The sequence below is a fragment of the Eleutherodactylus coqui genome, chromosome 9 (genome assembly GCF_035609145.1).
Source record: "Eleutherodactylus coqui strain aEleCoq1 chromosome 9, aEleCoq1.hap1, whole genome shotgun sequence".
NCBI lineage: Eukaryota > Metazoa > Chordata > Amphibia > Anura > Eleutherodactylidae > Eleutherodactylus > Eleutherodactylus coqui.
Window position 1 is genome coordinate 16,753,721 of NC_089845.1, and position 12,302 is coordinate 16,766,022.

General features: G+C 43.5%; 1 protein-coding gene across 3 annotated transcripts in view; it reads right to left on the reverse strand.

Annotated features, from left to right (window-relative positions):
• Positions 1 to 2,550: 2,550 nt before the first annotated feature.
• Positions 2,551 to 12,302, reverse strand: part of ZCCHC2 (zinc finger CCHC-type containing 2) — a 49,551-nt gene continuing 39,799 nt past the window's right edge. The window contains exons 11-14 of one of the 3 annotated variants that reach the window (XM_066579161.1): positions 11,299 to 11,384; positions 9,202 to 9,330; positions 4,689 to 6,170; positions 2,552 to 4,123 (exon numbers count right to left, since the gene is read on the reverse strand). In XM_066579161.1, the coding sequence (XP_066435258.1) occupies positions 4,062 to 4,123; positions 4,689 to 6,170; positions 9,202 to 9,330; positions 11,299 to 11,384 (1,759 nt within the window). In that variant the 3' untranslated portion in view covers positions 2,552 to 4,061. Of the gene's footprint in view, positions 4,124 to 4,464; positions 6,171 to 9,201; positions 9,331 to 11,298; positions 11,385 to 12,302 lie in introns of those variants that run through there. The other 2 variants (XM_066579162.1, XM_066579163.1) reach the window with 2 other exon arrangements.

A 12,302-nucleotide genomic window follows, 5' to 3' on the forward strand; every position in this document is an offset into this window, starting at 1 on the left:
AGTCTCACTGCTCTTACAGTAAAGAATCCCTTATGTCCGTGCAGAAACCCTTTCTTCTAGCTGTAGAGGTTACCCCCTTGTTATAGTCACAGTCCTGGGTATAAATAGATGGGAGAGATCTCTGTATTGTCCCCTGATATATTATACATATGTTTCACCCTAAAATAAGCCCTTTTTTGTTTGGGCGGGGAGGGAGGGGGCTCACTTGCACTATAAGCCCTCCCCAAAAATAAGCCCTAGCTCCACTAGATGGGGGGGAAAAAAACAAAACACAGGAATACTCACCTAGCCGGGGCATCTGGGTCCCCTCGCACTAGTCTCCGGCAGGCTGCAGTGTAATCCTTAGCGTTGACATAGCGCATTCTTCCTGGTAACAGGCTTTGAATACCCTGCCTCCAGCAAGCGAGTGCTATGATTGGAGCAGAAGCCCCATTGCTCAGCCAATCAGAGCAGGCAGTGTTTCCCATTTAGTGTGTAATGGTGACATGTATTTCCCCTGCCCATGTGCAGAACCTTGCATTCATCAGTATTATACCTCAATTACCACATTTTTGCCTCCAACTTATCAAAATCCATTTGCACCCATATACTCTCCTCGCTGGCATTACTTTACATAATTTTATATAATCTGCAAATAGTTATTTTACTGTGTAATCGATTTAGCCTTCTTCCTTTATAGGTCTACACATTTATAAATTAGAAGGGTGTATAATAGTCATACTATGCCCACATACTTTTGAGGCCTTGAACACAACATTGGACACAGTCTGTAGTCAATTTGATATAGTTATGTTAGTTTTGATTAGTTATAAACCTTTCTGATGATCTTCAAAATCACATTCTCTCTCCGCCAGCTTAACTTACTGACTCCGAAACAATCTGTGTATGGTTTTCGGGCTTGGTTTGCTATCCCTAATTATTGTTTTAAATACTTTTTCAAAGAGTTGTACATCGAATTGCAGGAATGCTGCCATCCAATAGGGGGTGCTGAAGAGGTATTGTTCAATCTTTGTTATTACAGTAAAGCTTTTGGATAGATGTAGCTTAGTTTTTAGGCCTTCTCAAAAACTTACAAAACTCTGCTGGAAGGTTGCCCTTAAGTAAATACTCTGGGCTAAAGTCCCTAAAAGGAAATCTGCCAGCTACTTTGAGCCCATAAGCTTAGCTTATAGCGCTCAAAGCAGATGAACACCCCAAGTCTAGAAAGGCAAGTCTTATACTGAACATGCATGTCGTTCCCCTGGTGTCAGCGCATTGAGCCGTGTGCCAAGTTGTCCTTCCATTCTAGGTTTAGAATAGGACGACTAGTGTCAGCGCTCAAACAGGCCACTGCAGCACACTGACAGCGGAAGACTGGCAGGGGAGGAAAGTACAAGACTCATATCTCCAGACTCAGCCACTTTGAACCTTATAAGGTAAGCTGATGGATTTAAAGTAGCTGACAGAGTCTTTCACATATTCCTACACAGTTGTGTATAAGGGCAGGGTATCCCCATCCACATTAGGTGTGCTGCAGAGAGAATCCCTGCAAGTTACCACAGCAACCAAAAAAATAACACAAGTCGTAGTTTCACTTTGCCCGTAAGCCCCCAGCATATAAAACTGCCCCTGTAAATGAAGTGGCGACACACGTGTAATGCTTTCCTGTGTTTTTTTTTTTTTTACTTTTATTGCTGTTAATTCAAGGAAATAATTTTGCATAAAATTCAAACTTTTCTAGAAATATAAGTATACTTTCCAGTACATAACAGTTGAAATATCAAAGAATATGATAAACCATACAAATACGAAGGTAACGCCTCGCTCTTACAGTAAATTGTAGAATCCGGTTGTCTGGCCGTTCAGTAATTTGTCTGATTTTTTTCTAACCGAAGAGTTTCGTACTACCTTCATTCTGTTCAATCATATCCAAAAATATCTATATTTCAAATAAAATATTTCCTCTTAAATTAAAGCTTTATAGAAACTAGTAACTAAACGCCGTTTTCAGAAATCATAAATTTGATGCTTTGTTATAAAGAAACAAAAAAAAAACAAAAAAACACCACATTAGCTGGGGAGGACAAAAAAGGTCAAGACCTACTTTTTTCTTTTTTTTTTTCTTTTTTCAAGTATTGCAACTGGTGCAGAAGTGACTGTACATTGGTTTTCCTATTCTATGGTCTATGTCGCCATACATCTATTTTACAACCTCAGTTATACCTGCCATGATAATATAATTAGCCAATATAAAAGGCATTTTGAAACGTTATTTCCCACTTGGACAATTCAAGCCCAAATGGCAATAGCGATCTGTACGCTGCGATCACAGGTGGTGGGGATTATGGAAACAGCCAAGCTTAACGTTCTGCAACTCCCACAGAGCTTCACTTCTACGGAAGTTACAGAAAGTTTAGTCAACTTAGTCACTTCAGTAATCGTGGCCTCCACATAGACAGGTATTCACTAGAGATGAGCGAGCGTACTCGGAAAAGCACTACTCGCTCGAGTAATTTGCTTTATCCGAGTATCGCTGTGCTCGTCCCTGAAGATTCGGGTGTCGGCACGGAGCGGGGAGCTGCAGGGGAAAGTGGGGAGGAACGGAGGGGAGATCTTTCTCTCCCTCTCTCCCGCCCGCTCTCCCCTGCGACTCACCTGTCAGCCGCAGCGGCACCCGAATCTTCAGGGACGAGCACAGCGATACTCGGATAAAGCAAATTACTTGAGCGAGTAGTGCTTTTCCGAGTATGCTCGCTCATCTCTAGTATTCACATATCAGCCCTAAACGGTCTTACATGGGAATAACCAATTAAACAATATCCTCCCAGCAAATGGGAAATGATAGGAATGCAAAAACCAAAATCACACATACAATGCTGGTAGATGACTGCTGCTTAAAACATGCCCAAAAACTCCCAGATAACCTCAGTGCACAAAAGGTATAAACATTATCTGGAAGAAAGAAGGACCGTAGTGCATGTTGGCGATGCGTTCGGGTATAAGACATTAGACGTTTGACATTAAACACACAAAAAGTTCCAGACTTTCACATTATGCGTCACACTTACTGGTAGAATTGGGGAAAAGAAAAACCAAAAACTAACATTCCTATCCTTCTAAAGCACGAGAATATTCCGCAAAAAGTTACAGAGTAAAGGCTTTTAGAATTAAATACGGTCATACATCCTGCGAGTAAATAAATTAGACCTGGGTGTGTTGTGTGACTTGCAAAAAAAAAAACAAAACATTAACGCTTTGCATGGGTGAAAATCCAAAAACCCTACTGTGAAGGTATAACGGTTGTAAATTCGTGATCGGACAGGCTTTAACGGAAATCTAAAGACGTAAAGTTATTTCCTAGAGTAAAATAACAGCATGGAAACATCTCAGAGCCGAGGGGTGGGGGATGGGACAACAGATGCAGAGAGGAATTCTGCATTCATAGGATAAACTGTTGCGAGATCCTCCAATTCATATTTGGAGCACACAAATCCCTCCCACCTTGGCTTGAAGTTATGGTACTTTTGATGTAAAGGCATATTTTTTTTCCTAACCAACACAATCACATACAAGGACACGTCGGCTGTAAAGGAACAGAACAGATTCTCATTGAACTCCAGTTAGCTGCAAACCAAACGGTTGACGCTGTAGATCTACGGTGGAGAACTCTTCCTCGTCAGGAGACACATTCTTCGAGGGGATACAAAATTGCATAAAAGTTCCCAGATCCATAAAATGAATAAAAGCAAAGACCTGCAGTCACATCTTCTGGGCTACTTCTAGATGAAGAATCCTCTTAAGTCTCCTGCTCAAGTTCCCATAGCACTGCTTATCCAAGGCAATGTTATCAAGACAGTCTTCATCATGGCCGCTTCCTGGTTTCAAGTTCAGGCTTCACATTTCACGGCACGGCAACGCGTTTATCAGCGCAGTGAAGCAAAGTTGAGATCTTAGTTCCCATTAAGAAAAGCAAAACTTCTGTACTGTAACGTTACAACTGGACTCGTACATTTTTTGGGTTTTTTTTGTGTTTTTAATATATTTTTGTTTTTTTTTTGTCATTTACTTTATGTGGACTGGTGTCAGTCTGCGGAATCCAAAGAATCATTAGAGGGATTAAGGAGATACCTCAGCCTGAAAGTGCCTAAAACAGGAAAGAAAACTACTAAGTCAATGATTACAAAGTAGAATTTAGTTCAAACAAAAAACTATTTAAACGCGGACAAAGCAGCTTAACAAAAAGGCACTTTTTCTAAAAAGTGGAAAACTGCTCAATAATCTCACTTTAAAAGCCCCATAATCACAACACTAGAGATGCTATTGTATATTGGGGGCTCTCGTCTTATTCTGCTCTTCGTTTCTTCTTTTGGCTATAGAAGGTCAATACTGTAAATTTTGTCATTCAGCAGACATTGATAAGGAGATACAGAGGCACAAGAGTTTTAAATGATTAGGCACAAATGAAATACAAAACTTCAGAACATGTAGGGATTTACACGTTTATCTTTTTTTTGTTTTTTTAAACAGGGCTAGTAATACAAAAAAGTTCCAATGGTAACAAAGATTAAGCGGATCCGCACCATCGCAGACAGTAGGGTATGAGAGCAATACACATTCATACGAACACACAGCTAAATCACTGCCATCACGTGGAGGAAAGGAAAGACAAGACAATTAGAAACAGGTCCTCTGGGAACTATCACGATTACCTTGCAGGCTGGCCTCCATTGGCGGCTGCTTACAGTCCTGTGCATAATGGCCATTTACCCCACAGTTATAGCACGACACATTCCCATTTTTCTTAGTCACTGATCCATTAGCATTGCCTACAACATTAGTTGCCGGGTACATTGGGTAGAGCCTAGCAAAACTTGCCATCTGTTGCATGCCATAGTTGGCTTGACCCCCAAGCACAGGGTCGTGTATCAGTCCACTGGTGTAAGGAGCCTGATGAAGGAAGACCGGAAATTGTGTCCCATTGCTCTGGTGTGCTTGGCTGAGGTAGGTGTTATTGCAAAGTGATGGAATAAAAAGGGGGGGAACTCTTGTATACATCTGTCCAGTGATTGGATTAGGATAGTAGAAATTGCCGAAAGGCACTGCTCCACTGTTTCCGCATCCACATCGCCGTCCACAGGACCCACATGCTCCTTGCCCTACTGGCTGGGGTGGCGGGAGCGGCCCACTTGTGCTAGTATTACCGACAGCAGCACTAATGAAGGAAGTGCTATCGCTTTGTGCAGTACTGTGAGTTAATGCAGGACTCGGACTGGGCGCTGGTCCAGGACTATGGGTGGGAACTATGGGCGGGATAGACTGTAACTGACTTATACTGCCATTAGCTGGTTGAGTGGCAGAAATGGCGGCAGAAGCATTCAGCACATTGGTATTTGGTGAAGGCACCACACCGCTGGGAAGTGCTGGCGCTGACAGAGGAAAAGGGACCGCTGAAGGTGCTGAGGGTAAGTTAGCTGCTGGGAGGACCAATTTCAGGTTGGTAGCTGCAGGCATTGTTCCAGAGCTTCCATCCGGGTGAGGCACAACCTGATTAAGACTTGCCATTTGTGTAATGGGTTTAGCGAGTGGGTCCGAAGCAGTTACAGGAGAGGCTGGAAACCCACTTGGGTTGTGAAGCGATATAAAACCAGCATTGGCTGTCCCTAGGCCCAAATTAGTCTGGGTTGATCCATTAACAGTACAGTTTTCTGCTGGCCCCTGAGTAGGTAATTTCATCCTATGAACTGGGATATGCAGAGCAGGGCTGCTGGGGTGACAATTGCGAGGGAGAAAAGTGGAAGGAACGGGCAGATTGGAAGGAAGCAAGTCAACGCTCTTTTCAGATTCTCCCACCACAGAAGCCACAGTTGGGGCCACAACTCCAGGAGAACTCTGATGAAAAACTTCCCTCACAGGAGACATGGACACAGGACTAACAAGCATACTAAGGGTCTTTCCATTGGTGGGTATGGATGGTGGAAGTCCATGTTCCAATTTATCCGCACCATTTGGCATCACACAATGCAATGGAGGCAAAACATGAAAGTGGGAGAACTTGGAATTGTTTGTGGTCTCGGGTGCGCTGCCTTCCTTGTGAAGCTGCTCTGACAGTTTGGCAGTGGAAGCTTTAACTGCTCCAAACGTTGTGAAATCAGAAACATGTTTGGTGGAGTCCTCAGAGTTACTGTCTGTATCTGTCAACAACAAAATAAAAAGTAGTCTGAGGGAAATCAACAGTGCAAATATTAACTAAAGTTCTCAGATCGGCAGTAAAAGTTTTAAAAAAAGGGGTTACCTGAAGACCCCCGCTTCAATTGTGCTGCCTGTATTAAAATAATAAAGTAAACTACAGTTACACTTCTGCCGCCGCTTCTAGTGATGTGGTCCAGGTGATTTACTGTGACCTCCTTTGTCACAACAATCAGGTGACTGCTGCAGCCAATGAGGTCGCAGCGTCACTCCACATTCTTCTGGCATCGGCACTCGTATATGGTGCCACGATACCAGAAGTTCAGGAATGTGACGCTGCGGTTGCTCATTGGCTGCAGTGGTCTTGATTTCCTGTGACCTCATTTGTCACAACAATCACTGGGACCACATCGGGGCTGCAGCACTGGAGGCGGCAGCAGAGGGATAAATATAGTTCACTTTAATATTTTATTGCCCTATTGAAGTGGGTTGTCCGGTAACCAGATAACCTCTTTAAAAACTGAACATTAAACTAGATCCAAAATGCTGCCAATCAGAATTATCATAGAGAGACTAACAAAATGAGGTTATTTCTATATTGTTAAAGGCTATAGACAACTTCATCTGTGTTTTATTTAGGCAAATCAAGTATTATTGCATATTAGGCATTTTGTGATTGGTTATTAAAAACTCCTGACAGTTTTTTTTGTGCTTGCAATGTATTCCAATATACTACAAGCTGGAGGACCAAGTTTCTAGCAAAATCCATCACTCTGGCTCAAGGATCAATATTCTGCTCTGAACCCAATGACGGGAAAGTGCAAAGAATTGATCAAGCTGCAATCCTGTGATTCCAGAGGTTTGATTACAGTAAGTGCTGGGTGGTGAACGCTCTCCCAACTGCCGGTCATAACTAGCTCTAGTTACTAGGAGCCACCACATTAATGTGAACGATAGGAGACCGCCAACTAATTCCATAGATCACTTTGCTGCTGTTAAGAGGGAAGAACCTGAATCGGACGGATCAGGCCGGACTCACACGGCCGTAAGCATAAAGCACCATGAGGCTCCTGTAGAGTTTTACAGCTGTAAAACCCGGCCGCAACCCTTAGTATGGCCACAAAATTGTAATGCACATGACCCTGTACTTACGCATGTGGCTATGAAAATTCCCCCCCCCCCTTTTTTTTTTAAAGATGTCCCATGCCATCGCTTAACGATGATGCATATACCTGAAGCCCATACACGTGACAATACAGAACAATGGACTCCATTTCACATATGTAGGCGGCAATATAGAACATGCGGCGTTTTATTTTTCGCTCATGACTTATGCTGTTCTGCTCACAGTAGCGTGTCAGAATTACGTAAGGCAATGTAATGGTTGCCTGCGATGTACTGCATATCACACGGACGTAGAGACCATGTAATACCCAATTTAAATATGCGTGGGGCCCCAAGCAGCAGTGTGAGCCGTGAAAAAAGAAAGTCAATTGGCTGTCAAAGTGGCCAGTGCTTGTGAAGACAGACACACACAGATGATTGCTCAAAATTCGTCAGAAACTGACAGCTTTAAGTGATCATTTTGCATTAGCTAATAATGGGCTAATCAGCCCATTAGCAGCTAACTAGCTTCATTTGCCCGTATTTAGAGAGCAGCGGGTGGTCTGTTCTCTAAATACATAGCTATTGTTCTACAGCGGGACAGCAGCTGAAAGGATGTTATCAGCGCAGCCCACAAAGAACTCAGCGTGCGGTCCCTCTTATCAGTCCTGAGGAATTTTAAGCGGAGCTCGGCAATGTGTGTCAATGTGTGCCCATCATTCACGTACCGTGCACTTTTCGGCCAACGATTATCGCTCAAAAAAATGGCTTTTGAGTGATAATCGTTGTGTGAAAAAGGGCCTTTACAGTGCTGACTGCCAGTCAGTTTTTAATTCCTATTAGAATCAGATGTTTGCTGCACATCTCACAACTCTCCCCCTCCTCATCCCATTGTTGTTCTGCTCCAAACTAAATGACAATGTCAGTGAGGCAGACTGACAGTTTTGCAAGAAAATTAGTGCTCCAGCTTGCAGGGTACTGAAGTACATTACAAGGGCAGGAGAAGAAAAAAAGCGTGCAAACTTTTAAAAATAAGCGATTACAAAAAGGTTTTATATGCAAAAATACATGGATCGTCATGAGAGGGGGAAAAAACAAAGCAAACAAAAAAACATAAGCAAAGTGTGTCCAGAGCCTTTAAATGAATTGGCCACTTAATTGCTGAGCAGCAGTAATAAATGTAAATAGTTGTAAAATGCATTGCAAAATTGTGTGACCAAAAGAAGGCACCATCAAGAACGCTGGTTAAATAAAACACAATGCGTTTCTGACAACGCTAAATCTGCCACAAAGCGGGTGTGAAGGAAGCTTCATGACAGTGAGCACATAGGAAAAAAAGTACACAGTGAAACAGTATTCATGCCTTGATTCACAAAGAATGCACCATGGTACCCAAAGACTGAGCTTTTACGTGTTATTTGCACGATCTTGCGCTTTTACATACTTTTCACTACAAAACCAAAATTAGCAAAAGCGTCATCGACTGCAGTAACAGAACGGATAATGTACAATTACAATACTTATGGAATGGAAACCAGAGAACCTGCCAGGCCCCCAAATCTTGTCTCTTACTTGTTGCTTCCTATACTTAAAATGTTTTTTTTTCGTGGGGAATTTCCTTTGCCACCTATTTGCAGGATAGGTGATTTTTTTTTTTTTTTAAATGGAATAACCCCATTTATAGTTTCTTTCCAAGATTTTTGCGGCGTTTACATTTACAGATCTTTAACATGCCAGTTTTGTTTTTGTACATTTCCTATAGAAAAGCCACTGGAAACATATCTTGGAGAGAAACCTCATCATATCAATGTTATAAGTGAATCCACCCCAAAAGTCTTACTTCCGTTCAATTATATCCTGCTCTATTTTACAACTTTCATCTCAGAAGGCATCCACCCCCCCCCTCCCTTCTCCCGCTCCTTATGTTCCAACCTCGGTCTTTCTCCTCTTCACTCTCAAAGCTCTCTCTCCTGTTATGGTGGGGGCTAGGTGGGGAACTGTAACTTTCTGAAGAAGTTTCTCCACAAGTTTCATGCTCGGACCCAACCTCCAATGTTGGCTCTAAAGATAAAAGAAACATTCTTTCACGCATTGTCTGCGCTAAAGATGCAGAGTTGCCGATAACGAATGTAATACTGCAAAAGAAGAGGTTATCACATTTCTACAGCGGACTCCTAAGGAACACACCGCAAATTCACATACACAGAAGGAACACTGAAAGGTTTCCCAAGGCCTCATGTCCACGGCCGCATTGGCAGAGACTGCGTATGGCTGGGAATTTTAAATTCCTTGCTCTGTTTCATAGTGGGGTTGCATATGAAAACACCACCTATATGCAATGTATTACATATGGACAGCGTTTCATATGCTGCCTATACAAATGTATAGGGCTCACGTGGCGCAGCATGCTGAGAATTAGGGCTCATGTCCACGGGCAAAATAAGAATTAAAATCCGCAGCGGATTTTAACTCTTCTCCTGCCCGCAGATCCGCACCCCATAGGGATGCATTGACCACCCGCGGGGTAGATAAATACCCGCGGATCGTCAATAAAAGGGATTTTAAAAAAAATGGAGCATGAAAAAATCTGGACCATGCTCCATTTTCGTGCGGGTCTCCCGCGGGGTCGGCTCCCGCGGGCTTCTATTGAAGCCTATGGAAGCCGTCCTAAAATAGGAATTTAAAAGAATTTACCCATCCGGAGCGGACCAGGAAGGTCTTCTATTCCTCACGGCCGGATCTTTCTTGCTTCGGCTCGGCGGATGTGCCCGGCGCATGCGCGCGGCACGCCGGCGACGTGCCGAGTTCATCCGCCGGCCGAAAAAGAAGATCCGGCCGTGAGGAAGAGAAGACTTTCCCGAACCGCTCCGGATGGGTAAATTCTTTTAAATTCCTATTTTCAGCGCTCATGTCCGCGGGGCAGGAGGGACCCGCTACAGATTCTCCATGGAGAATCCGTAGCGGGCCTGATTTTCCCCGTGGACATGAGGCCTTAGAGCATGCTGCGATCCATTTCATGTAAGTATCTACACGCTCATGTGCATGGATCAAAGAAAGTTAATTGGCTTTCATTGACTCCATTCACTGTATCACGTGGCCGTGCATCTCCCTCATAATACGCGGTGCCAAACCGCCCATGGCCTTGAGCCCTAAGTGTAATCGCACTTAAATCATTGGATCTGTGTGTTAGATCTCGGGGTCCTCACGGCCCTCCAACACGGCATGTTTTCAGGATTTCCTCAGTGTTGCACAGGTGATGTAATTGTTGGTCCTCAGACATTGCCACCGGTGTTCTTACTATGGGATATCCTGAAAACATGACATGTTGGGGTGCCTGAGGACTGGAATTTGGGAAACACTGGTTTAAGGCCCTTTTACACAAAATGATTATCGTTCAAAAAAAATTATCCAAATGAGCGAAAGTGAACGATAAACTATCAGTGTAAACGCAGCCAAGACCAAATGTTAAGTCACTCGCTGCTCATTTTCTGCAGGCATAAAAATAATCGTTGGCTCGTTCAGTCGTTATCGTTATACAGCCAGTGTGAATGGCTGAACGATTTTTAGTTTGAACGAGTAACAATGTATCTGCTGTATAAAACGGCTGCCTGAGGGAACTCCGATGTCCTTCACATATCGGACCCTTCAGATGTACAACAGATTCCCTGGCTGACAAAGGTTACAATAAGTAGTCGCTCGTCTTATGTACGATTTCAGGCATTACTACGAAGCCGCCACACTACAGGCAACACCACCAGCTGCTAGAAGTGTTGCTACTCAAGTCCCATTCTTAGAAGCAGCGGTGATTGTGGCGCTCCGTAACGGAAACATGGGTGGAGGTAGTAATGTATATGTTCCAAACATCTATAGAAATCCTCCATAACAGACCTCACAAGGACAGAGCAATCCCGACAATTAAGATGCCCGTGGAGAGTTAATAAAGCAAAAAGGCTAGCTTTACTAAATTATTCATAGCCAACAAACAAACACTGCAGCGTCTTGGCTGTTTTTTGTAAGTGAAATAATCACCTTCCCCTGTCAAGGTCCTCAAGTTTGGAGGCGATTTCACGCCATTTGCTTTGTACGCTGGCCGGCCATTCTGCTTCTGGGCATTTCTGCAGAGAAACCATATCAGAGAGAAGATTAGTAATATTACAGAAAGCAACAGCAGGATTACAAAACACGGCCCCCATGGACAGCATTCCTATTAGGAGACTAGTGGCATTCACTATTCTTTGTACACAGTCTCTCACAATTATGCCGCTTTCACACGGGTGACTTCATCGCAATGCAACAGTGCTACAAATCGCATACATGTGAAGCCCATGCTTTCCTATGGGTTCTTTCACATGAGATAGTTTGTAGCATGTGATCTTGAGAGAATACAAAAATCGCAGCATGCTCTATACAGCCACGATTTGTGATTTTTTTCGTGGGCCATGTTTCCCTACGGAGCCTTCCTTTCTGTTGTATCGCATAAAAACACGGTTTTATGTGCAGAGCAATGCAATTTTTAGAGTAGGGAATCCTACTGTAAAAGCCCTAAACTAAGCTCTAACCATCAAAAAACCCAAACACAACACATCATCTAAGAGGTGCGTTGTGTCTTCACCTCTGGCACTTGTCTTTAGTCTTTTGCCAGCTCATCCTGGTTTGGAAAAATCAAAATCCCCGCCTCCAGGAAGGGCTGCTGTGATTGGTTCATCATGTGTTGCCTCTGATTGGTTCTCGAGTGCTGTGGCTCAGCCAATCACAGCCATTTAATGAATGGCTGTGATTGGCTGAGCGCCAGGGCTCAACCAATCAGAGGCAGCGCTTCCTGGAAGCGGGTATTTTTTAATCTTTTCCAAAAGAGATGCCTGAAGACAACTGCCGTGGAGAAGGAGCTTAAAGCGCTTCTTTGGTGAAGTATGTGGGTTTTAATGCAGCTAAAGCTTATTTTTGGGCTAGGGCTTCTATTTCAAGCCCCCCTCTGAAAATCCTCGCACATGGTGCCACAAAGTGGCACTACTTTGTAGAGACACAAAATCACG